Source organism: Sciurus vulgaris (assembly GCF_902686455.1).
Source record: "Sciurus vulgaris genome assembly, chromosome: 4".
In the NCBI taxonomy this organism is placed as follows: domain Eukaryota; kingdom Metazoa; phylum Chordata; class Mammalia; order Rodentia; family Sciuridae; genus Sciurus; species Sciurus vulgaris.
Genome location: NC_136464.1, coordinates 7,349,002 through 7,376,652, shown reverse-complemented (window position 1 = coordinate 7,376,652; position 27,651 = coordinate 7,349,002). Strand labels below are relative to the sequence as shown.

Below are 27,651 nucleotides of genomic sequence, written 5' to 3'. Positions count from 1 at the left end.
ATTGTAGCATTCTGGATAAAGTTTGAAGACTGTGGTAGCTGATAAAAACGTAGGGAGTTAGAGAAAGGGAAGTGTGAAGGATGAGTGTAAGGTTTTTGATTTGAGTAACTGTCTGAAGCAATTCTATTTGCAGAGCTTGAAAATGGTGTGAGAAGTTGGGTATAATACTACATGCCTGTGATCCTAGCTGCTCAGGAGACTGAGGCAGAAGATTTACAGTTCAAGGTCAGCCCAGACAATTCAGCAAGACCCGGTCTCAAAAATAAAAAGGATTGGGGATGGGGGGATGTAGCTCAGTGGAGGAAAGTCTGATTCAATCCCAGGTACAAAAAAAAAAAAAAAGTGTAAGCAAAGGAGCTTTATATAAATCAGTTTTGAACATAAAAGATTCAACAAATTGAAAAATAATGATTAATAATGTTGGTTCCTTCCTTGAGGCTGGGGCTGTATCTCAATGGCAGAGCACCTGCCTAGCATGTGTAAGGAAGGCACTGAGTTCAATCCTCAGCACAACATAAAAATAAATCAATAAAATAAAGGTATTGTGTCCATTTACTTCTTTTTTTTTTTTTTTTTTTTGCGGTACTGGGGATCGAACTCAGGGCCTTGTGCTTGCAAGGCAAGCACTCTACCAGCTGAGCTATCTCCCCAGCCCAGTTGTGTCCATTTACAACTAAAAATATTTAAAAAATAATGTTGGTTCCTTCCTTGAGTTTCTTTTTTCTAACTTTGAGATAGGTATACCGAGAGGTCCTCTAACACTGAACTACATTCCTGGTCCCTTTTATTTTTGAAACAGGGTCTCCCTTCAATTGCTGATCTCAAACTTGTGATCCTCCTGCCTCAGCCTCCCGAGTCTTTGGGGATTACAGGTATTCACCACCACTTTGATAATTTTCACCGTTGGTTTTTGTTCTTCTTTCCATAATTTTTCATTAAATTTATGTTCTTTTGTACCCAGAATTTTCTTTTGTACCCAAATTGTTTCTTTCTGCCTTCACTACTACCACCATTCACATTTTAAAAATCGTATAACACATTATGGTATTCAAAGTGTCTTCATATGTATTATTTGATCCTCTCAACCATCCTGGGACAGGCAGGGCACACATGTTTATCCAGCACTAACTAAACAAAGCTTTCAGAGAGCACCACATTCGCTTCTAACCCCCACCCCTTGTGCCACCATCATGACGAGTCCACTGTTCTATCTTCCTGTCCCTCTCCCCTCCCCTCAGCACTGCAGTCTCAACCTTCCAGGCAGGATGGTGACGTTAAAGTTGAAATCATATCTTGTCACTCAGGTGTCAAACCCGAAACCGTTCAACTGCCTGAATCATCTTCCGCCTTTCATTTTTCAGCTTGGCAAATACTGGCTTTTAATACTAAAAGTTTCATTTGCCAAAGAAACAAACTAGGGGAAGGAAGGACTGTACAGAGGAGACGGTGTCCGAGATGTGGCGAGACCCCACGCGAGGTGACAGAACCCGGTCTCTGCGACACACCAGCCTGCGCTTCCCAGCGCTGGCCCCGCCCCGGCCCCGCCCCGGGCCGGTGGCCTGCATTTCCCAGGATTCCTAGGGGCGGGCGGCCGGAAGGCCGTGCGCCCTCGCGGGGCATGATGGGGGAGTTGGAGATTTCCATCATGGCGGCTTCCATTTCGGGCTACACCTTCAGCGCTGTGTGTTTCCACAGCGCCAACAGCAACGCGGACCACGTAGGTGCCGGGGCCCTGCCGCGGCCGCTGGTGGGGGGGGCTTCGACCTCCTTCTCGGACCAGCGCCCGCGGCCAAAGCGGGACTGCTTGCGCCTCGCCCCCCCGGGCCCTGGGGCCGGCCCGAGAGCTACTGACCCAGCGGCCCCCGCCCCCGCCAGCTCCTTTGCCTCTGATGGGCCCCCGCACTCAGCGCCCGGCGGCCCCGGGATGGCCTTCCCCGGCCCAGCAAACCTGTCCCGCCTGGTCCCCCGCAGTGTCAGGAGTCGCCTGGTGGAAGCTGAGCGCCTGCCCCTCCCTGAGTCAGGCTTCCAGACTTACGAGGGACCCCGGGGTCGGGAAGCAGTCGAGAGGCCAGGTTTTTAGTCTAGGAGTGGCACTGAGCTCCGCCCGCCGGTCTTGCAGGTTGTCGTGCGGTACCACGAGTGAAACCCTGGCTGTCACTGTTCATACTTGTTAAACACGGTTGTGTTTTCTTCGCCCCTATGGAAAATGGAGAATGTAAACAAAAGTGTTGAGTGCAGGTCTGTTTGCATTTCCTTGATGTTGCATGTTTGGTTCCTTGTTCAATGTTAAGACCACGGAACTAGTCGCAGTGAAATAGGGAAGTGACAGGCCCGCTTAGGAGTGATCAGAAATGCTTAGGTTTTGGAGCCCACAGTGGGAGCAGAGCCTCTGTGTTTCAGTGTATTTGTTTTATGAATTGCCTTGTAATGTTATGGATCTTTGGTTGGAAATTCTTCGTGAAAACTAGGTAGTTTTTCTCTTACAAGACGTATTAATTTGCCTACCAAATTTGAGGATTATTTTAAGTGATGCTAATAGTGAATGATTCAAATTCATTAAATAAGTGTGTGGGATTTTTGTGGTTGTCGTTACAAAGCAAATGATATCCCTCAGGATAAACTGGATTTAGCTTGATGTCAGCAATCTTACCTTAATAAAAATTAATTTCACAAGTCATTCCATTAGTAAATTGAACGGAATTAAGTTACTGTACTTTTTCATTTATTCAATGTTGGTGGTAGAGATTAATGATAGGAATATATACAACATAGGTTTTTCTAGAGGCAACTTTATACCCTGGCCTTTGGTACTGTAGCCAGGTATTTAATAATGTAATACAGTTGAGTATGTAGGTGGTTTGTGGTACTCCTAAACATAAACTGTTAAATATGGGTTCAATGATGCTTCTTTATTCTATGTCAGAGTGCCTAGTAACATCACAGTTTATGTTTAAGGCAAGTTTATCATAAGAATAAGCAACTACCTGTTGAAAATTGAGTTTTTCTACAAATTGGTAAGATGGTCATAATGCTTAGACCATTATTAGTTTGATTTAGGAGCTCTTCCCTTAATACCTACTCTGTGCCAGGCATGGTGCTAGACTTCATGGATACTTTCACCAGTACTAGTTGTTTGTAGTTTATATAGCTTTGCCACCATTATGTATGTGGAATGATTGAAAGTAATTTAGATTTTAAAGTTGAACTAAGAATTTACTTTTAAAATACACACTTGTTTTGTCCAGAAATGAATTTAAAACAACACCTTACTCTGTAGAGCTAGGGTTAGCAAATTTTTTACCATAAAGGACTAGATAGTGAAAAAAAATAGTAATTTTTTAAAGATTTGAGAGCCATATGATTTTTGTAGCAACTATTCAACTCACCTGTTACAGGGAGAAAACAACCACGGACAGTAAATGAATAAGGATGACTGTGTTGCAATACAGCCTTATTTATAGACACTGAAATTAGAATTTCATGTGATTTTTGGAGGGGCAGATACCGGTGTTTGAACTCAGAGGCAGTTGGTCACTGAGCCACATCCCCAGCCCTATTTTACATTTTATTTAGACACAGGGTCTCACTGAGTTGCTTAGCACCTCACTTTTGCTGAGGCTGGCTTTGAACTTGAGATCCTCTTTCTTCACCCTGCTTAGCCACTGGGATTACAGGCGTGCACCATTGTACCCAGCAAGAATCTCATGTAATTTTAACAGTTCATGAACATTATTCCTATTTTTATTTTTTCCTATCATTTAAAAATTTACAAACCATACTTGCAGTATGTTAACAGGCATTGGAGCGGTTTCCTGCCATAAAGTAACAATGAGATAGTACAGACCGGTAGATAACTAAACATTCACTTGACTTTAGAACTTTTTTATTTATTTATTTATTTATTTATTTTTTGACTTTAGAACATTTTGATGTCACTATTAATTTATGTCACTGTTTCATACTGAGGACTATTATCGTTGCCAGAGAAAAAAAGCAGGACTCTTAAGACCAGGCATGGTGGCACACACCTGTAATTCCAGCTATGTGGGGGACTGAGGCAGGAGGATCACAAGTTTGAGGCCAGGCTGAGCAGCTTAGTGAGACTATCTCAGAATAAAAAGAGCTGGGAATATGGTTCAATGGTAGAGCACCCCTTGGTTCAACCTTCAGTACCTCCAAAACAAAATAAAAAGTAGAACAGGTTAAATTGAATTTCAGATAAACAAGTAATTTTTATGTAATACTTAGGTTATATGTATTCTAAGTTATTTGCTATTTGTCTGAAATTCAAATTTAACTGGATCTTTTTTGCTAAATTTGGGAACCCAAGATTGTAGAACACTGGGAATCTAGCTGTCTCCTTAAAAGCTAAAGTTCTGTGGGAAGATTAAATCGATTTTTTTCACTTTGATTAAGAATTTTTTTTGTTGCAAAGCTTTTTATAGTGGGAACTCAAAATTGAAAGACTTTCATAGGGTAAAACAAGATTATTTAGTTGGTATTCGTGGACACTTGGATCTGAGAGGATTTTTTTTTTTTTTTTTTTAAGAAATCTGTTTATCAAGTTAAGAAATGTTCTGTATGTGATAATTTGGGAATTTAGAGTATCTCCTTCCCCAAATCAAATAGAAAAGTGAGGCTGTAAATCATCTCTTTCCTCTCATCCCCAGAATTGTACTTCCTACTGGAAATGTTTTTAAACTAGGAAACTTCTGCAGTTGATTTTGTGGATCAATCTGGAATTGAAGGGAATACAGTTCAAGGCCTTGATTCAACCAGTTTATGCAACTAGTTTTTGTTGAGCACCTACTAGATGTTAGGCATCATAGTAAATGTGGTGATTTAGCAGTATACAAACACAAAATGCCTGCTCTTATGGAGCTTATGTTTTAACTGGGAAAGGCATTTATTTATTTCTATAAATATTTAATATGGCAGAAGATTTCCTTTCTTTTTCTTTTTTTTGTCCCAGATGGAACATACTAGGCAAGCACTCTACCGCTGAGCTACAGCCCCAACCCAGATAGTGAGAAGTCTAAGAAAAAGTATGCAGGTTAAAGGGGACAGATGCCTAACAGCTGCTGTTTCTCTTGTGTCTTCGGACAAAGGGTGTCTGATGAGATGCCATTTGGACAAAGACCTGAGTGAAGGGAAGGAGGAAGCCATGGTAGTATCTGGGGAGAGAGACTCCAGGACAGCTGATCAGTTCTTCCTTTCTACAGAAAGTTATTTTGACACTTAGGGGATATCTTCTTCATGTGTCCTTGTGCTTGTTCAGCAGGTACTCAGACAATAGGTAATAGGCTAAATCATCCGGTTCAGTTGTGGTGATGGGTAATCTCCAAATGTGCACATTAATTAACTGCTACGCTTATTTAAAAAACACTTTCATATGAATCATATGACTTTGTTTACTGAAATTCTAATTTTTTTTTTTTTTTTTTGCGGTGCTGGGATCGAACCCAGGGCCCTGTGCTTGCAAAGCAAGCACTTTACCAACTGAGCTATCTCCCCAGCCCCTGAAATTCTAATTTCTTATGCCAGCCTATTTAAGAGCACTTCATTGTCATTGTATTAACTCTCCCTCATGCCCCTCCCCATACTGGGGATGGAACTCAGGGGTGCTCTGTTACTGAGCTACACCCCCATCCTTTTTATAATTTCTAATTTGAACAGGGTCTTGCTAAAGTTGCCCAGGCTGACCTCAAACTTGCAGTCCTCCTGTCTCAGTCTCCTAAGTAGCTGGGAGTATAGGCATGCACTACCACGCTCAGCCTGTACTAACTACTTTATCCTTTAATCGTCAGCAGGGATTTTAAAGCAATGTAATAAATTGTATGGTTTCAGGAAAACAATCTTTGAATAGTTCTGCTTCCTGAGCTTTTCTGACATTGGTTGTGAGACTTAGTAGGATTTAAGTGATAAATTTCCCCCAAAACAGAGAAGACTTGAGGGATTAAAATGATATTTTATCTTGTTATGGAATCCTTTGTTCATACAATCCCATTAATAGATATACTTTGATTGCTCTAGTCTAATTGTTAGTTTATAACTCCTAGTTTACATGGCAAGCTTATTTTGATTATTGATGAAATTATAAAATTATATATCCTAAATTTCTCCTAGTTTTGCTAAAAAATTTAGCCTATGACTATTTTCTTTTGTTTCTTTTAGGAAGGATTTTTGCTGGGAGAGGTAAGACAAGAGGAAACCTTTAGCATAAGTGACTCACAAATCAGCAACACGGAATTTCTGCAAGTAATTGGTAAGTAAATTTATCATTGACCTTAGAAATATCTTTTTTGTATGCATACTTACTGTTTGTTTTATTCTTTGGCCCTTAACTGGTTTTAATCTCAAGTATTAAAAGAGTACATAAAAAAGGAAAATTATTTGCCCTAGTGGTATGTTTTATGGTAATGAAGCTTACAGTGTATAACTTAAGTGTAGTGTAGATTTTCTATAAAACTATCTTTACCCACCAACTGGTCTTTTACTGAATCATTATGTGACCCCTTTATAGTCTCTTCACAACCACAGTGAACCTCAAGTTTGTCCATTAGACTTGCCCCATTGCCAGTATTACCTCATATTATAAAGAATGGATATGTTACGCTGGTCCTTCCTAGGAAGATCTGAAGTTCACACTTGTTTACATGAGATGTTTGCTCCATCTGCACAGCCTTCCGAGGGACACACCCAGGAGTCCCTTTGGAGACTGGGAAAGAAGAGGGAGTGTAAACAGATGCACCACTCTCCTCAGATCAGTTTCCTATTGATAGATAGAGATTGTGGTCCTTTCAGGTATACCCTGAGCAGATCATTAAGCAGCACATTCTGATACATGCAAAGCAAGGGGTACCTTCATTTTCAGCAGACATCGAATGAAGAACTTGCATGTGTGAAGCATGTGCTAGGCACAGAAAGGAATACCCAGATTCATCCCTGTCTTCCAGAACTGTGGGAGTACACAGAAGTACCTGACAGTGCAAGATAAATGCTGTAAGAAAGAAAACCCCAACTGAAATTGAGAGAAAAAGTGCTGGTGGGGAAATCAGTAAGGACATCTTGAAGGAGATGAACTTAGGGCCAGTGGGCTGCGTGTTCAGGGGAGCAAGCAAGGAAGCATAGAACACAACAAGGCATCTGGCCCATTTGTGGGTGACTGAAACAGGACGTATGAAGATGAGTGTTTGTGGTTTGAAATACTGCTGGCAGGTTACCTTGAGACCAAATCCTCAATTTTGGCCCTGAACTGATAGCCTTCTAGTGCATGGATTGTGGGGCAAAGGTAAGAATTGAGCTGGGATTAGAAATGGGGAACACCAAGTGCCATAACTGTCTCCAAGAGTCACAACTGCAGAAGTCACTCACCACAACACTGCCCTGCTAAGAAAATACTTGTTATATGTATAGGATGTAGTTAATCTTTCATTGAGGGATTTTGTTTTTGTTTTGCTTAATTCTTTAAAATTCTAAAACAATTTTGTTTCATAGAACATCTGTATAGTGATTTATTATTTCCATCTGGGTTTTCAAAATTAATCTGATAAATGAAAGTTAAATGTAGTTAACTAACAGCAAAATCACATTTCTGAGAATATTCTAGCTATTTATTTATTTATTTATGTATTTATTTATTTATTTTAGTTGTCAGTGAATCTTTTATTTATTTATATGCAATGCTAAGGATTGAACCCAGGACCTCACACGTGCCAGGCAAGCACTTTACCACTGAGCCACAGCTCCAGCCCCTCTAGCTATTTATTGTTAAAGAAACAGAATGGTAATTTAAAAATTTCTCATTCAAATAATTAAAATTCTATGGAGGATAATATTCTGACTCTTTGTAAACTTTCTGGTTCTTGACCAACTTCCCTGGTATCATAGATAACAGAGAAGTACCCAGCATTAGAGAATTTCAGTTAATAAAGTGCCAAGACAGCCATCTTTTGCCGTATAATATTTAATTATTAGCTATATTTAGTTCACTGATTAAAACAATTCTAGATCTCCTGGACAGATTGTTTGCTAGTATATTAAACATATTGTTACCTTTTTAACATGTTTCTTCTAAAAATAAGTACATATTTGAAAATGTAAACCAGGGATACTAGAAAACCTGCCTGAAAGGTCAAATGTGAGGTCAAGTGCCATGGTAATATCCCCTACTGGAAGGGTGAGGAGATTTTCTTTCATAGCTGACTCTCCTGGATAAGGTGTTTAAGTAAAATAAATTGGTCACATTTGTTACTTATTGAAAATGTCTAAATCCATTTGCAGGCATCTTTTTTTAAAATAATTTTTTAGTCATAGTTGGACACAATACCTTTATTTATTTTTATGTGGTACTGAGGAAGGAACCCAGTGCCTCACACATGCTAAACAAGTGCTCCACCACTGAGCCACAACCCCAGCCCTTTTACCTTACCCTTTGCAATAGAGAGGATTTTATATAGAACATCACATTTTGAACATGGAATGTCTGCATCTTATTTTGAATACATACTCATTTAAAAAATTGTACTAACTTGTTTCAAGCAGAGCTGTTCACTTTAAGAATGGTAGGGAGGAGGTAGGAACAGAAAAATGTCCTTAGGTAGTGAGACAGCTGTCAGCAACAATCATTGGCAATAATGGAAAGGGGGAAAAGGAAATATTCAATTCAGCAACTGGAAGAGAAACAAGAATAACATAGCACCTAGTGAGAAGGATTTTTTTTTTTTTTTTTTTTTTTTTTTTTGCAGTGCTGGGGATTGAGCCCAGGGCCTTGGACTTGTAAGGCAAGCACTCCACAAACTGAGCTGCATCCCCAGCCCCTAGTGAGAACTTTTGACAGGATCTTCACAGTACAGGAAGATTTTCTCCTGTGTGGATTTGCTGTTGAAGCATGGAAAACTTGATGTCCCAAGCAAAGCTGCCCAGCCTCTGACTGTTTTCTAAGGTCCACCTGTCATTTAACATGTCCTCCAACTTTGTTTCATCTGCAGCTTTATAGAGTTTGAGATCAACACCCTGTTTTTTCCATGGAGTGCTTAGTGTTTACACAAAATCTTAAGAAAGTTTTAATTTCCTGCAGAAAATACCACATGATATCTAGAGCTAGGCACTGAGCTGTCCCCAGCCCTGGAGCATGTGTTTCTAATCTGGGTTGTAAATTATGAAGGAAACTGCAGGGGTGGCGTGAGAGGAGTGTGCATTCAGAGTTCAGAACTTACTCTAGAGATTTCATTAAATGAAACCTTCTTTGCTTTAAAGCAGAATGTGAGTTTTTCTTTTTCCTGACTCTAAGTAAGGTTTTTGCTACAATTGTTCCTCATCTTAATGACTAGCAGTATTTCTGAAATAAAGAGGTATGCTGGATCATTGTTAGTGACAGAACAGGGAAATACTTCTAGATGAGGTTTTCTTATTTGCATCACTACATCAACACCATAGCTAGACAAAAGAATCATCTTCTTTCCTGTGGAAGTGCATTTGTGCCTGAATTTTAGCAGCAGTAACACAAGTACAGAAGCTACTTGTGTTTAAGCTTTTTAACCTTTAAGGCTATGGTTTCATTTGTATTCAGGTAAAGTTGTAGCCTAAAACTCTGAGGCTGTGGCTTCTTAAACAGCAGGTGATTAGTTGCTGTCTTAGAGCATGTGATAGTTAAATGGTCAACTAGTCTCACAGTCTTACACGAAACCAACCCTGCCCCTAAGCCCCCTGGTGAGCTTCAAGAAGTGTTCACTCCGCTGAATCACAGCAGCTTTTCAGAACCTGTTAGGCTCTGCCTTATAAATGACTGTCTCCCTCAGCAATGACCACTTTGAAAGGGTTAATAGACTTCCAGAATTCCTTCCCCTTCAAAACACCTGGCCCAAGTTGTCATGAGTTGTTAGTTGATTATTGATGGTAGAGTGGTTAAAGCGCTTCTCTCCCCAAGCTGTCCTCAAAGCTTTTATCTAATTTGATTAAGTGCTTCCAGTCAGTGGTTACTTTTTCCTATGATGCTTTGTTTAAATAGGTAAGATTGAATAAGGCACACAATAACCGTGAGTTCCTGAATAAGAGCTCTGAATAAGAGCTCATCTGAATAAGTGCTCATCATACTGGAACAAAGGAAAACAAAACTTACATTCTTCAGTCTACTCTGTTCTGAGAATGTGTCTCTGGGTACAACTGCTCAGAAGCTACTCTGCCATCCCTGACATACACACAGCACCTGTTTTGTGAGAGGAAGACTGTCTTTTTTTATTGTCTGAGATTTTAATTTCAAAAAATCCTGAGCTACTTGATAGTTGCCTGGGTCTTACACGATTAACTGAGATGTGTTCCTCTTTCTGATTACAGAAATCCATAACCATCAGCCTTGTTCAAAACTTTTTAGGTAAGCCACATCCTCTTTTTTTTTTAATTTTAATTTTAGTAATTTTGGTGTCAGGGATTGAACCCAGGGGGGCTTAACCACTAAGTCATATCCCCAGCCCTTTTTATTTTTTATTTTGAGACACGGTCTCACTAAATTGCTCAGATTGGCCTTGAACTTGTGATCCTCCTGCCTCAGCCTCCCAAATTGCCAGGATTACAAGTGGATGCTGCCAGATGGCCACATCCTTCTATAAGGAGAGTTTAGTCCTTATTAAAAGGATTGATTAAAAATAAGTCAATGAGCTGGGAGAAATGAAAAATGTTCAGGGGTCAACTTTAAAATCTAAGGAAAGGAGCTGGACGTAGTGGCATACACTGGAGTCCTGGCTACTTGGGAATCTAAGACAGAAAAATCACCTCAGCTCAGGAGTTTAGGACCAACCTGGGCAACATAAGAAGACCCCATCTCAAATAAAAAAGGGAAAGGAAACATAAAACTTTCTTTTTCTATTTATTTAAGTTAATATATACCAGTTCCATATTATAACCAACTAAAGGACAAAAAAAAAAAAAAAACTTGGAAGAGAAAAAAGTCAAAACAGAGAAAGCAAACAGCAGTGAGCTATCTGGAGGAAAGAGTGAGGAGAGGAAATCCAGTACCTCTCACACATTGGATTCCTCCACCACCACCACCCAGGCCTCTGTCTTCTTGCTCGGCCCAAACCTTCCCCCTGATATGGTGGCTGGTATGATCTCAGTTTTGTGTTTCTCTAAACTTCCTGAGGCCACCTTCCCCCTTTCCAGAAGCCAGGCCAGTGCTTCTTCCAGGATGCTCCTATGCATATCATTCAGTGTTCTTGGTCAGCAGGCCCTTCTGCCTGGTTGTTGCTGTGTGTGTTCCCTAAGCTTTCACCCTGGCTACTCCACACACCCTCCCTCCCTTACACCCAGGCACCACTGGGGACTTGTATCATGCTCACCCCACACATACATTCCTACCCATTGATTGTCTCAGAGGATTATCAGCATTCAAGGTGGCTACCTGCAAACAAAGCCTCAAAGTAGCCGAGAACCTCACCTCTTCTAGATTCACCCACATGTGGAAGAGGAGTGGGGAGTTCGATGATCAACCATGGGTTCTTTGGAAAAAAGCATCAAAACAAATGAAATCATTCAGACCCAGCCCATATGTTGCTTTTCTCTGGCCTGTGGAAGTATCTGATCTGGGCCTGTTAGAGTTTTTTGTTTGTGGTATTTTTGTTTGTTTGTTTGTTTGTTTTTGTACTAGGGATTGAACTTAAGGGTACTCTGCCACTAAACTACTTCTCCAGCCCTTCTTATTTCTTATTTTGAGACAGTCTCACAAAGTTGCTGAGGCTGACCTCAAACTTGTAATCCTCCTGCCTCCCAGGTCACTGGGATTACAGATGTGTGCCACCCTGTCCAGCTTCTGCGTCCCCTTTCTGAGGAATTCCTTAAAACACTCTCAACAAAGTAGAACCAGAACAAGATTTGACTGACTGTTCAGAGATTCATCATTCTTAAAGCTGAAAGAAACCATAGGAATCATCAGTCTCTTTCAAACTCTTTGTCTTGTAAAAAAGGAGTTGGAGACCAGATAGGCTAAGTGACTTGTCCCACATCCTACAGTGAGAAGCAGAACTGGGCTGGAGTGGCAGTTTCCTGACTCCTGAGTCAGAGCTTTTCCCATACCTTGAGCTTCTTTCTGCCTTTAGGGACTGGGCTTATGATGAGAGGAGGAGGATGGTATTTGGAGAACCATGACCAGAAATAGAAAAGCCACTATATTAGTACACCTGGGCTGCTCACCACAGGAAACTGGTCATATTGGTCTCTCTTTTTTTTTTTTTTTAAGTTGTACGTGGACACAATACCTTTATTTTATTTATTTATTTTTATGTGGTACCGGAAATCGAACCCAGTGCCTCTCATGCTAGGCAAGCGCTTTACCACTGAGCTACAACTCCAGCCACACGTTGGTCATTTTGGAATGAAGCACGTTGTGTGATGCTTCCCAGGCATGGCTTCAAGTTGCAGCCCTTCCATCTGCTAGCTCTGTGATTGGAGCAAGTCAGTTAACTTCACTATCTTTATTTACAAAAATGGGAATAAAATTTGTTGAATTATTGAGCTAAACTAATACCTCCCGGCATGAAGCAGGAATGATGAGAATTGACATGAGAAAACATACAGCTTAGTGATGTTAAGCATTCAACACATGTTCATTTCCTATCTTCATGTGTCAGAAAATAAAGCAGTGTTATCTTTTTTCCATAAGTAATTGATACTTAGAAAAGAAGAAAAGATGCCACAGCCATTTGAAACCTCATGTTTTGTACTGACTTGCTGTCCGCACCTCCCACATGTGGAAGTGATATCTTTTGAATGTAGCAATCTCTTGAGTATTCTTTGACACAAAAAATACATTGTATTAAGGAAAGCATTTAAACTGATTGTCCTTTATATACCTTTGAAGGCAAGCCGTTCTATCTTTATTAGGGTTAGGTGCCCCATAGACACCTGTAGCTAAGCACATTCATGTCATGATGTTATGGAATTTTAATAAATGTTTTTTCTTCTTTTAAAAAAATAGTTTTTATGACTATGCAAGCAAAGTTAATGAAGAGAGTTTGGACAGAATTCTTAAAGATCGGAGAAAGGTATGTTCTATTTATTGCCCGGTCTGATACGTAAGTAGTTTCTTATCTTAATACCCAAACTTAAAAACAAAGAAATATAAAATGTAAGAATGAAGAGTCAGTACTGACATGAGAGTTCTGTCAACCTAAGCAGTTTTTTTTTTTTTTTTTTTTTTTTTTTTGCGGTAATGGGGATCGAACTCAGGGCCTTGTGCTTGCGAGCCAAGCACTCTACCAGCTGAGCTATCTCCCCAGCCCAACTTAAGCAGATTTTAAAGGTAATTTGTAATTGCAGATGGAAGACAATGGTTACAATATACTGATAGAAGAAAATTAAATGATTTTATTATTCAATTATATAATAATGAGAAGGAAAAAGTTACTATAGTCTGGGAAGTTAAGAATATTTCAGTTGATCTTGCTGGTCGTGGTGGTGCATGTCTGTAATCTCAGTGGCTCAGGAGGCTGAGGCAGGAGGATCACGAGTTCAAAGCCAGCATAACTGGCTTAGTGGTTAAGGACCCCTGGGTTCAATCCCCAGTACCAGCAAAAGAAAAAGAATAGCTCAGTTGACTGTGGTAGTTTGTTCTTTCTACTGTGTAATTTAAAAAATAATTTGGCAAATATTTAATACACATGCATTAATCTTGTAATCAGGAAAAATATTTCTAAAAAAATGTAAATTGCATTCAAACATCTTTAGATATGTTACTCTTTCAAGCTCAACTAAAGATAAACACAGATATTTTTCCTAAAGGTCATATATTTATTATTTCCATCAACACATATATGTGCTGTTCTGGTTATATATGGTAAGCAAGTCTGAATAAAACTGAAAATGAACCAAATTTTACTGCTGCGGTATTGTCTGATGGTTTTATTTATGACTTACTCTGTTGTACTGTTTGGGTTTTGTTTTTTCGCCTTGGATAGTCCAGAAAAATAGATTGGTTATAAAACCATATTTCAGGGGGGAAAGTACTAGTAAAAATTCTCAGCTTGTCAAACAGCAAAATGTCTTTTACATTGGGGGGTTCATTTTATACTTAAGACTAAGTGATTTTGTCATTAATGATGGAGCCAAGGTTTAAGCCAGGCAATCTATTCTCTTGATCCAGGGTACAGATATTTGTTGCTTCAGTGGTGAATAGTGAGGATTTTAAAAGCAACCTAAATGTACACCAGTATGGAATGATTAAGTCAGTTATGTTGGTACCTCCTTGCTACCAGCCTTTTAAAAGAATTCGGAAGGGTCTTTTTGGTTTTGTTTTGTCGTATTAGATCAAACCCAGGGCCTTACATATGCTAGGCAAGCACTGTACCATAAAACTATATCCCCATCCCTTTCACTTTATTTTGAGACAGGATCTCCTTAAATTGCTCAGGCTGATCTTGAGCTTGTAATCTTGCCTCAGCCTCATGAGTAACTGGTATTACAAGTGTTCACCATCACACCCAGCTATGAGGGAGGTTTTCATTTAATGAGACAGAATGATTTCTAAGTTATGTCAAGTGAAAAAAGGGGGTTGGTTGGTTTGTCGGGTGGTTTTTGTTTTTGTTTTGGTGCTGCAGATTAAACACAGGGCCTTGCACATGCTTAGCATGTGCTTTACATCCCCAGCCCCAGGAAAAAGCAGTAATACAGTTTGAGCCCATTTTATATCGAAACAGAAGTCTGAGTGAGAGTTCAAATGCACAGAAAAAGACTGGAAGAAAGCCAGCCAAATTCAGAAAGGGGGAATGGGAAAAGGGCGGGATGCCTCTGATGAAGAGATTTTGGTGAGGTTTTTTAAATGATCATGTATTTTACAATCGAAAATCAGTTGGAAAAAAGAAAATGACTCCTCTGTTTAATCTTTTCAGTAGTTGGTGGGGGCACACTTTCAGATTAATTTGAGGATTTTAAAACAGGATTTGTCGAGGCAGGTGCAGTGGTGCACATCTGTAGTCCCATCATTTCTTCAGGCTGAGGCAGGATGTTTGTAAGTTCAAGACCAGCCTGAGCAGTATAACAGGACCCTGTATTTTATTTTATTTAACTACAAATAGGTTCTTTTTTAAAAAATATATTTTTAGTTGTTGATGGACCTTTATTTTTATTTATTTATATGCAGTGCTAAGAATCAAACTCAGTGCCTCACACATGTAGGTGAGTGCTCTACCACTGAGCCACAACCCCAGCTCAAGACCCTGTCTTAGGGGGTGGGGTGGGGGAGAAAATAAATAACAGAATGAATCAAAAACTATTACCCTAGGTAAATGTATGATTACAAAAGTGGTATGCCTCTACTTCATGTACAGAGAAACAAGATGTATCCCATTTGTTTACAATAAAAATGAATTAAAAAAAATTAAAAAAGACCCTGTCTTAAAATTTACAAAATAAATGAATAAAATAGGATTTGCTGTGGACAGTAGACTACTCATTGGTTATTATCTGTGATTGACTGCTTTTCCTGGGACCAGGAGTTAAAGTTGAAAGTTGATATATTTTATTTTTTATTTTATTTTGTAGAACTTTGTGCTAAAACAAATGTTTGTTTTCCTTTGTAAAATACATGTTTGTTACATTCCTTGCATTATTTGGAAATTATGTTCTGTTTTTCTTGAAATTTGTTGAGGTTTGGAACTGTTTTATATTTCATTGTACTTCCTGTGGTACTTATAGAACTCTGTAAGGAATTTTTTTTCAAAAATTCAGATTTCTAGCGCAAAATCAGCAAATGATGTATAATATTTATATGACAGAAAAGACTTTACAGTTGATTCTAATTTGGATTATTTTCCCCCCAGGAAAGGCACAGAGTTATACCTTCACCTCAAAAGGGTGGTATCCTACCTTCTAAGGTGCATTTAAAACATTAGGGTTAAGATAGAAGCTAATATTTTTGACATTGAGATGCCCCAGTAGGCACAGTATAGTCAGGGGCTGTTTTGCTGTTTTGTCAGAATCTGTATTGTGCTTGTGACATTTCCACAGATTTCCAGGTTTGGGCAAAGGCCAAACAAGGCAAGAGAGAAGGAGGACTTCTATCTTCCAAAAGCATCGACCCTGAAATCAGTAACAAGAAGCATAACATCCATCCTGTTATCCTTAATAACCCAAAGGGCACAGGCTAAGCCCATAAGTGTGCCCTGCACTGGGGTTGTTGCTTTGACTCCTGAAAATGTACGCGAATTTCAAAAAGAGAGACCAAAGTCTGTGTGGAAAAATGGCTGTGAAGCATTAACAGAGGTGAAGTGTAGAAGGAGAGCCGTGATTCTTCACCATGGCCCAGACAAAGCTGTCCAAAGGGTGCTTTGTAACGCAGTGACCTAGTTTCTCAGTAATCTTGCAACTAGTTTGTCTGTTAGCTCTAAGAGGTAGAATTGTAAATATGACCAGTGCATATTAATTTGACATCTCATCCTTCATTGATCAGAATGGCAAAGAGTTGGTTTAAAACTGTTGGTGTCAGATCAATAAGTTGATTACCATCAGTCGATAACTGACAGAAAGTTCCTACTTCTTAGAAAATGCAAACAAAAACAGAATCAGCACTGAAAAGCACTATTGCTTATCCTATAGCCACTTGCAAGGTTCTGTTAATCATTGAGTATTTTGTGAAAAGAGCCAGTGTACTGAGTGCCATTAGTCTTTGCAGAGGGACAGAGGCAATGTGAGACGTGCCCTAGTCCTGCAGAGGAGGTAGTTCCAGCAGTTAATACAGAGGGTTGAGTGCTGGAGTGAAGTGCACCATATTCACATGCATTGATAGCTCTAGCCAACTGATGAGTTTCTGTTCACTTTTTCTTGAATAGAAAACTACTTTTAACTTTTTTCTCTTGCAACTAATGCAGAATTTGAAAGCTAGTTTTGCACAACAGGAGGAGACAGGCAGCCAAGTTCTTCACCATGACTGTCATTCAGTTGTGTGACTTTGGAGAAAACAATTCTGAGTTTACAGAAAGGAAGGTTTACACAGGAATTCAGCAATAGTTTACTTCCTTTATAGGTGAAAATGCCAGACAGAGCATAATTTAAATTTACTATTAACTTAATGTGACAGTAATTAATGGTTTTAACGACCTTCTTTTTCTTTCTTTTTTCTCTTTTTTTTTTTTTTTTTTTATTTGTACCAGGAATTGGACCCAGGGTATTTAACCATTGAGCCACATCCCCAGCACTTTTTTATATTTTATTTAGAGACAGGGTCTCACTGCATTGCTCAGGGCCTCTCTAAATTGCTGAGACTGGCTTTGAACTTGCAATCCTCCTGCCTCAGCCTCCCAAGCCACTGGGATTACAGGTGTGTGCCACCACACCCAACCTCTACCTTACTTCTTTTTTTTTTTTAATTTATTTTTATTGTAAACAAATGGGATACATCTTGTTTCTCTTCTACCTTACTTCTTAAAACAGAATTTTTACTCAGTTTATTTCAAAGAAGGAAGCTTTATGAAGGTGGTTGTTCTAATAAAGAATTAAGTTGTTTTTACAACAGAGATTTTCACATGTCAGTATGCAAAAAATAACTCAAGAAACTTAAATTCAGAATCCTGGGCTGAGGAGATAGCTCAGTCGGTAGAGTGCTTGCCTTGCAAGCACAAGACCCTGGGTTCAATCCCCAGCACCTCAAAAAAAAAAAAAAAAAAAAAAAAAAAAAAAATTCAGAATCCTGACTCTATCCTTAAAGGCTGATTTTGCAGACTTGGGCGGGCCCAGGAATCTGCATTTTTGCATGCTTCCAGATGTCTCTAGTGTCATCTGTCTTCCAGGTCCAGCAGGACACATTATAAGACATATCATTCTGAGAGTTTAATTCATGTAGCTGGTTTAGCTATATTGTAGTTAAAGCTGATAAGGGTAAACTTTTTTTTTTAAATTAAATTCTTTTATTTTTACACACTGAATTTTGATTCATTGTACATAAAGGGGGTACAACTTTTCATTTCTATGGTTGTACACAATGTAGATTCACACCGTTCTTATAATCATACATATACATAGAGTAATACTGTCTGTTTCATTCTACTATCTTTTTGTCCCCCACCCCTTCCCACCCCATTTTCCTCTACACCATCCAAAGTTCCTTCATTCTTCTCCCCACCCCCTTACATATTGTCATGGACTTATCAGAGAAAACATTCGGCTTTTGGTTTTTTGAGCTTGGCCTATTTCACTTAGCATGATATTTTCCAACTTCATCCATTTACCAGCAAATGCCATAATTTTATTCCTCTTTATGGCTGAGTAATATTCCATTGTGTATATATACCACAGTTTCTTTATTCATTCCTCAATTGAAGGGCATCTAGGTTGGTTCCACAATCTAGCTATTGTGAATTGAACTGCTGTGAGCATTGATGTGGCTGCAACACTGTAGTATGCTGATTTTAAGTCCTTTGGGTATAAACCAAAGTGTGGGATAGCTCGGTCAAATGGTAGGGTAAACGTTTAAAATAGGTTTTGGGGTATATTTAGCATATGGTAAACATCACATATGTAGAGTGTATGTTTGGTCAGTCTGACGTATGTACGCACCACAAAGCCATCACCTTAATTTAATAGTGAAATACTCATCATGTGTATAAGTTTTTCTTATGCCCTTTTCTAAACCCTCTTTCTCACCCTGCCCACCTCCAACCTTGTCAACCACTGAATTACCCTACGTCACTATGAATTAGTTTTCATTTTCTAGAATTTTATATAAATAGACTTCTTTGCTGGGCACAGTGGCGCATACCTGTAATGCCAGTTATTTGGGAGACTGAGGCAGAAGGATCACAAGTTCCAAGACAGCCTCAGCAATTTAGTGAATCCTGTTTCAAAATAGAAGGTAAAAAGGATTCTCAGTGGTAAAGAAAATACACCTGGATTCAATCTCTAGTGCCAAAATATATAAATAAAATAATTTTTAAAAAATATTTTTTAGATGTTGATAGACCTTTGTTTTATTCATTTAGTTGTATGTGGTGCTGAGGATCAAACCCAGGGGCCTGACACATGCTAACCAAGTACTCTGCCACTGAGCCACAACTTTAGTCCCTAAATAAAATAATTTTTAAAAAATAGACTCATATACTTACTTTGGGCGTAGTTTCTTTCACTCAGGATAATTAATTTGGGATTTATCCATGTTGTATGTGCCAATAGTTTATTCCTTTTATTACTGAGTAGGATTCCAGTATATACAAACGATATACCACATTTGTTTATCTTTTCACTTGTGGATGAACAAATTGGGTTGTTTTCAGTTTGGGGCTATCAAACTGAGCATTTGTGTACAAGTGTTTATATGGAATATATAATTAAATCTGTAATAAGATTTCATGCAACTTTTAATACTTTCTTCTTTTTTTTTTTTTTAGAAAGTTATCGGGTGGTATAGATTCCGGCGAAACACGCAGCAACAGATGTCATACAGAGAGCAAGTTATCCATAAACAGCTTACCCGCATCCTTGGCGTGCCTGACCTTGTCTTCCTTCTCTTCAGCTTCATCTCCACTGCCAATAATTCCACTCACGCTTTAGAGTATGTTCTCTTTAGACCAAATCGCAGGTAAAGAACATTTTCCCACAGCTTCACATAAAGAGAAAGATGTTAACACAGTAATTGAGATTGATGACTTTGAAAATGTGCACTAGAGTGCATTTATAGCATTTTTAAAGAGAAACTTTTATTGTTCTCTAGCTAGTTCTCCTTGTAGTTAGAGAAGGTGTTTCCCATGTCAGTTATTCATGCAAGTTAAAATGGTTGGGGATCAATAAACATTATCAAGACATGTTTATTATGCATAAGTTCTTATAGAAATAGAAAGAAATCATCATTTGCTTCTCCATAATCTGTTATGTAAAAATGCAGTTTTATTGCTTCAGTAATTTTAGAACATAGATTTCAAAGACAAAATTGTAAAATTGACCCATCTACTTACTGGTTAATGAGGGTTTTGCATTGTGAACTCGTTAAAGTGAGAAAAACATATGATTATATGATCATGTTTGCCTGTAAACAGCAGGAAACTCTCCCTCTGGAAAGTCACTTGTAGTAGAGTAAGTTAAATTGAGATCAGTGACAATAATCATAAATTGTGAAATAACTATTTGCAAGATTCCCCTAATAATTTCATAGGTATTTCTTCAGCCCTTGTCAGTTGCTATGGGGATGCAAAAGTCATATAAGACATGACCTCTACCCTCAAGGAGTTTGCAGTTGAATTTCTACTTTAAGGAAAGGAAAAAATTGCTAATTCATGCCTCCTTGAGTTGTCCATAGAAGTAGGCGCCCCATGACACCTTCCATTAGTTTGCCAGTGGCGGAGACTAAGAATCCTATTGCCAAGCCCCATTCTTGTTTTGTTTGTTTTGTTTATGTGGTGCTGGGGAAGGAACCCAGGACCTTGCACATGCTGGGGAAGCACTCTACCACTGAGCTATGTCCCCTGCTCCCCAGAGCCCATTCTTAAAGCAGTTCTTTTAAATTCAGGCAAGGTGGCACACACCTACAGTTTCAACACTTGGGAGGCTCAGCAGGAGGATCATTTGAGCCTGAGTTTGAGACCAGTCTGGGCAACACAGCCAGAGCTGTCTCAAAAAATAAAATAAGATAAAATAAGAGTGGTACTTCTAATACTTACTTTTTTTTCCTCAATTTTCTCCATAGGTATAATCAAAGAATATCACTTGCTATCCCCAATCTAGGCAATACTAGCCAACAAGAGTACAAAGTGTCTTCAGTGCCAAATACTTCTCAGAGTTATGCCAAAGTTATTAAAGAACATGGGTAAGTTGAAAGGTAAAATGAGAGTTTTGTCAATAATACTTCTTTTATTAATAATTTTTTAAGTGTGTGGAGAAATATAAAGCCAAATTTATTATGCCTGAAACTGAAAAATACAGAAAATAATTCTCTAGACCACCGCCACCATATATCAAAGTTTATTCTTATTGAAATGGTAGTTTACTGTACTTTAAAAAAGAAAATCCCATTTGCTACAATTTTTTTTTTTTTAATGATTGATACAAAAGTTTGGATAGGGTATATGTATTTCTCAGGTTCTAAAAGCTAAACATGGGCGACTGGGGAGTGAAAGGAGAGATAATGGAGAATGAAATTGACCAAATTATGTTATGTACATGTATGAATATGTAACAACACAGTGCACTATCATGTATTATTATAATGCACAATTAAAATGTATACTTTTAAAATTGTGTGTATATATGTGTATAAGTGTGTATACACACACACATTTAAAGAATGAAAGCTAAATGTAGTCACTGAAAAATGTATATAGCTTTTTATTATATTTAGTTTTGGCATTGTGTTTTTTTTCTTTTCTGTAGTTCTGGTAGAATGGGCATTTTATGCTTAGACATTGTCACCTTGGAGTCACAGCATTAATTTAATAAATTATGGTAGAAAGACCTTTCAGGTTCATGGCAGTTTTAGTAACTTTGTGGCGTTTCTCTTCTGTCTTCTAGTACTGACTTTTTTGACAAGGATGGAGTGATGAAAGACATCAGGGCCATTTATCAGGTTTATAATGCACTTCAGGAGAAAGTACAGGTAACTGATGTACACGTTTCATCTTATTTTTATTGCTCAAATGCTTTTAATTTTTTATAATGTTCCAACTGACAAATGAATTGTAGTTCAAGAGTGAGAATGTGCTTTCTTAAATCTGTAGAGTGGTTCCTCCACTGCCTTCCATAACCTGCCTCACTCATGTGCCTGACCTTGGAATGCTCACGTACATTGTCAATGCTTCTATTTTAAATCCTTGTGACCCCATTTGTAATAGTGTGTGTGTTTGTTTGTTTGTTTTGAATCCAGGAGTACTCTACCACTGAGCTACATCCCCAGTTCTTTCTAACCTCTATTTTGAGTCAGGGTCTTGCTAAATTTCCCAGGCTGAACATGGGATCTCCTACCTCAGGCTCCCAAGTCACTGGGATTACAGGTGTGCACCACCACAACTGGCTGTAATAGTGGCTTTTTTTCCTAGGAAAATGTAGAGTTTAAAGAAGGTTGCTAAGAACACAGCCTTCTCCTTCATTTAAGTTCTAAGTCAGATGTTGAGACAACATCTAAAGCTACCATGACTCAGCAGAGCTCTGCTTCTTCTGTTCGAGTCCATTCACTGCTCCCAGTTGCCTCCATCCAGTGGGAGGATCACAGTGGAGCCTGTCATTCCTGCTCCTTCATGCCACAAGTATTACTGGAATCATCCCAAATGAGCTAGGTACTGAATTAGGTGCTAATGGTACTTTCCCACGTTCTTTTCATTATCCCTGATGTGTTTTTAAGAGTACTTTGCTCCAAAATCCTAATCACAAAAGAACCCAGAAGGGAAGTAGAAAGTTGAGGAAGCCCTCCTAGGCCTAGAGAAAGCCCAGTTTTAAGAAGCCTCCAAGGAGTAGAGAGGGACAGAGGCAGCGTCCAAAGGAGGTGAGAGCACAGTGAGAGCAGTCTGCACAGAGAGTGCCAGGCGGCTTCCAGCCTCCTTGCTCACTGCCCCTTGCATGGAGGGAACTCTGCAGGCTCACTCATGACAGGCCTACTTTCTGGAAGTCTCTGGTATCTCTGCTATGGAAGGAATGTGCAGAGGAAAATGGCTTTTGTTCTGAATTCATGACCATGCCCTTTCCAGACTATCAGCACTGACCAGAGGACTTCAAAAAGCTGTTATCCATTTCCTTATTGTTGGAAGAAGGCCAGCTCTGCTAACACTGATAGCTCCTAGTGTTTTGCTTATTAATGGTGAAATACATAGACGCAACCTCAAATAGTTATCTTTCACTAAACCTGGACTTGGAAACTTACTTTCTTTTCCAGCTTTCCCTCACTATAATTATTTTCTGTTGAATAAATCTGTCTTATCTTATTTTTGATTGTTGGTTATAAATAAAAGTTGAAACATCTCATTCCTGCCTTATCTTCTGTTCTTCCTTTGTACACTAGATTGGTACCAAAATTCCCTTTTCATTTCAGTAAAAATGATTAATCAAGGGGAAAGATTGTATCTTTCTCATCTTATCCTTATTTTTCAAGAATGGTCTTAAAATTAGTGAATAAGTACAACACTAGTCTCTTCGGCCTTCACAGTTTTGTTCTGCTTACCTGTCTGCTTCCTATCCCCCTGGACTTTTCCTAAGGTTGTAACAAGGCTGAATTTATGGACAGCCTTGTGCTGGGCTAGAAGTTAACCTTTCTTCTTCTGACTTTCTCAGGCAGTGTGTGCAGATGTAGAAAAGAGTGAGCGAGTTGTTGAATCTTGTCAGGCAGAAGTGAACAAATTAAGAAGACAAATCACTCAGAGGAAGAATGAAAAGGAACAAGAAAGAAGTAAGTTCCTTGTTAATTTTACCATTCAATATCAGAAAAACATGTCATCTTAAATATGGATTATGCCTTCAGTGACGTGAATCCTGTACTCAGCAGCCCGCAGGTCAAGTCAGTGTGTTAGGCGAGGGTGTTCGCATGTCATCAAGCTTTTCTGAAGGGAGGTACTCTTTTTCGTAGTATCTGGCTCAAGTCTCAGAAACTGGAAGAAAAAGACCAAGGCTGGTCATGTGTTCACAGATGTGCACCAGTACGATCTCTGTACAGGGACTGTGATGGTTGCATGCCTTGCAGGGAGGGAGGTGATGTATAGATATACAAATATATAGATATATAGTGTATTACAGCTATATGCAGCTATAATTTATCAAGTTACTAAAAAATTAAAAATTTAAAAGATTATACAGTGGCTCTGGTATTGTAGCTCAGTTGCTGAGTGCTTGCCTAGAATGCTTGAGGCACTAGGTTCAATCCTTAGCACCACATAAAAATAATAAAATAGAAAAAAATTTTTTTTAATTTACAAGATTACATATAGATGATGGAATATTATACAACTATTGAAGTGAATTTGGATTAATGTCCAATATATAATCATATTTTTTTTATATATGTTTGTGTGTTTGTGGTGCATTTTCTTGTCTTTTGGGATCACTTTGGTGGTGTTGGGGATCGACCGAGGGACCAACACATGTTAAACAAGCACTCTACTACTGAGCTTCTCCCCCAGGCTCTAAAGCAATTTTGAAAGGCTGTGTAGACAGATAGATGTGGACCATTTTTGAGCATTCCTAAAACTGGTAAAATTGTGGTCCAGGACCTGAAAAACCAACCACCTAAACTTAGGACTTTTAAACCTGTAAGATGAAGGAATTGAATAAGTGCATTGTACCAGGTAACTGTATAAAAATATGGTATGTGATATGAGACTATCAAGGAAAAGTCCCACGTTTACGTGACCTGGAAAAAGTGGAGAAAATGGTTTCAGTTTTATCCTTCAGTCTCAAAGTTTTGAACATAGTGAGCAATGTGTGGGCAAAACAACACAGGATCTAGAATGAGGAGGCCTGTGTTCCGTGACTCAGGGCCCCACTCCAGTCAGATTGCTCAGCCTTCATGGAGACAGTGATGCTAATGACGATGATAACACTTCAGGTGGTTTGGGGCATAACTGAGTTAATGTATAGGGAAATGTCATATAAGTTATAACATTATACAGTTGAAAAATAATAGTAGCAATCAATTTTGCTGCTTCAATGCTGTTTCCAGAATATTTGAGTAGACTGTGTAATGCCTTGATGAAAAGCTGTGAAAGTAATAGAAAGTATTAGAGTGTTCTTCCTGTCTTTGCCCAGGACTGCAGCAGGCAGTGTTTAGCAGACAGATGCCATCTGAGGGTGTGGAGCCTGCGTTCAGTCCTCGGAGGCCCTCTTCCGGGTTTGCAGCCGAAGGCAGAAGTACACTTGCAGATGTGGAACCCTCTGACCCTCCTCCTCCTTATTCCGACTTTCACCCAAACAATCAAGAGAGTACTCTGAGCCATTCACGCATGGAAAGGAGTGTCTTTATGCCGCGACCTCAAGCCGTGGGCTCTTCTAATTATGCTTCCACCAGTGCCGGACTGAAGTACCCTGGAAGTGTTGCAGACCTTCTTCCTTCCCAAAGAGCAGCTGGAGACAGTGGTGAAGAATCAGACGACAGCGATTATGAAAATTTGATTGACCCTACAGAGCCCTCTAATAGTGAATACTCATATTCGAAGGATTCACGATCCATGACACATCCCGATGAGGATCCCAGGAACACTCAGACCTCCCAGATTTAACTAAACAAAAGAAACTCTCCACTTAGCACTGTTTTTCTTAATTGCTTATTGAGAGTTTGTTGAGGACTCAATCTGGGCACAGAACGGCTTTACCAGATAGTTGTGGCTCACTAGAGGAGAGTCCTCGTGTGCAGGACTTGTAGGAGCCTCTGCCGTAGGTCCTCACCTTCGATGCAGTGTGCAGGTTTCATGACAGAATCATTCAGATAATCAAATTGTCCTAATTCTGGTGCGATTCATGGATGTACTGGTAAATTTAGGCAAAGCAAAACTTATCAGTATAGTTTCTGTTCTTTAAATTGGAAATTAGAGACTAAGCACAATTAGTCTATAAATGTTCTAATAAATCAAAAACTTACCTCTTGCACTATCATGCCTTGAAATTTACTTTTTCAAAGGGAAACAAGTTTAGCAGCAGCAGCCTTCAAAGAACTTCTTTCTATCATGAGCCAAATTCATCTTTGCCAGAAAAGAAATTTTGCTAATTCCAAGAAGCCTGATTGGAACAAATTGGATATACCTTCTCTTGTCTGCATGACTTTGTGAGATCGAAAGAGAGGGCTTTGTTTCAACTTTTTTCTACTAGCCTGATATGTATTGTCACTTAAAATGGTTGCCTTTAAAAAAAAAAAAAAGTAGAAATACTAACTACCAGTAAGTAATCATCCAAATAAGTATGTCATAAAATGTTGATCATTTTTTTTTTGGTGAATGACAGTGACTGCTGTGTTGCACTAGCACATTATGGTCTCTGTTCTGGAGTCGTAGAGGAAGGATACACAGCAGTGGATCACAAAAAGGAGTTCTTTACCAGACCTGAGTTTTATGACGAACAGATTCCAGACACAGGATTTAGCTGAGTTCACATGTAAAGGATATAACTCATTTAGATCTTCTGACAAATCCTAGTGTTAGTTTTATTTGCGGAGGAAAGACATTTAATAAACTATTTGGGAATCTTGGTAAATAAAGGTTCATTTTAAATCTGAATAACATACTTTAAGTTGCCACTTGGGGGATAATTGTGGAATGTGTAGAAACTGTTGGGATGCACTTATATTTTTATTTAATTACTGCCTGTTTTCTAGTTTTGCCCAAAATGTGTGAAACCACTAAGACATTCATGAATTACATTGGGCGCCTGGTTTGGAAATGGCAAGACCCACTGTTTATGAGGACTTCAGCCCATGAAGTTAATACTGGGAGCTAAACTGCCTTTGCTTTGGACTAGTTAAAACCTGTAAGAATAAGAAAGTTGTTAGAGAGGCTTAAATTCCATTCCAAGAGAGTAGTTTCATTTTATAGGATAGATGTTTACTCGCTGAGCTCCGGTTCTAAAACTAAATTAGACAATATAATACGGACTTTAAAATGAAATGCTGAAACTGCCATTCTTTGGATGTACACTCTGTGGGGTCTACATATTAACTGCTGTCCTGGTTTTGCTGGCCTTATGCCACTGCCATTGGATTGAAATGTTGCAGATCACTTCACTGCAGATGCGTTCCTGTTTTTATCAGCTACCTACTAGCAGCTTCAGCACCAGTATGAATTTCATTTTTATTTTCAAGTGCCATTGCCATCTCCTCTGTTCAGATTTTGACATTCAGGAAAATATTTTTATTTTTTATGCCATACTGAAATCTACATTGTATATCTGACAAAGCAGTTAAATGTGACAATAAAGACTTATTTGATCATGATGCCATTGTTTCCGTGTCTGTCTCAGCACCCAGCGAAGTCTTGCCTCCATGGACTCACTCTGGCATTTCTTGGTAGATGATAGAGTTTTTTAAAAGAGTATCAATACTGTCGGGCTGGGGAGATAGCTCAGTTGGTAGAGTGCTTGCCTTGCAAGCACAAGGCCCTGGGTTCAATCCCCAGCACTGCAAAAAAAAAAAAAAAAAAGAGAGAGAGAGTATCAATACTGTCATATATAACCGATTAGAACAGATTTTTAAAAATTAAGAAAGAAAAAAGTATTAAAATTCATTTCCAATCTCCATACAGACTTTTTGCCAGACAGGTTTCAGGAGAAGTCCAAGAACACAATTTACTAAAATAAAATGTTTATGTTGGCACACACCTGTAATCCCAGTGACTCCGGAAGCTGATTCACGAGGATCACAAGTTCAAGACCAGCCTCAGCAACTTAATGGCCCTAAACAACTTAATGAGACCTTGTGTCTAAATAAAATATAAAAAGGGGCTGGGGATGTGGCTCAGTTATTGAGCACCCCAGAGTTCAATCCCTGGAACACCCCAACACCAAAAAAAATGTTTGTTGATTTCAAGGAAAGCGGGTTGGATACCAAGTTCAGTTCAGTTACCAAAAAACTAAATATCAGTTGAAAGTGAGTCTTAGAAAGGTCCCCAGAAGAGCTGCTCAGGTTGGAAGTGACTCCAGCCTGGGTCTCCAACAGCTGAGGTGTAGATCTTGGAAGTAGAAATGGTGAGCTCATATAAGGTGGATCTTTCGGCCACTGAG

At 38.9% G+C, this 27,651-nt stretch overlaps 1 protein-coding gene across 1 annotated transcript; it reads left to right on the top strand.

Annotated features, from left to right (window-relative positions):
- The first annotated feature begins 1,586 nt into the window (after positions 1 to 1,586).
- ABRAXAS2 (abraxas 2, BRISC complex subunit) lies at positions 1,587 to 25,838 on the top strand. The gene is made up of 9 exons (XM_079137793.1): positions 1,587 to 1,717; positions 6,175 to 6,265; positions 10,336 to 10,372; positions 12,968 to 13,034; positions 19,365 to 19,555; positions 20,657 to 20,776; positions 21,478 to 21,562; positions 23,227 to 23,341; positions 24,694 to 25,838. The coding sequence occupies exons 1-9, from the start codon at positions 1,619 to 1,621 to the stop codon at positions 25,161 to 25,163; spliced, it is 1,275 nt and encodes a 424-aa protein (XP_078993919.1). The 5' UTR covers positions 1,587 to 1,618; the 3' UTR covers positions 25,164 to 25,838.
- Positions 25,839 to 27,651: the final 1,813 nt, after the last annotated feature.

Coding starts and splice junctions, on each gene's coding strand:
- ABRAXAS2 (XM_079137793.1), top strand. CDS start 1,619: ATGATGGGGGAGTTGGAGATTTCCATCATGGCGGCTTCCATTTCGGGC. Junction 6,266..10,335: donor GGAATTTCTGCAAGTAATTG/GTAAGTAAATTT, acceptor TTCTGATTACAG/AAATCCATAACCATCAGCCT. Junction 10,373..12,967: donor CCTTGTTCAAAACTTTTTAG/GTAAGCCACATC, acceptor TTAAAAAAATAG/TTTTTATGACTATGCAAGCA.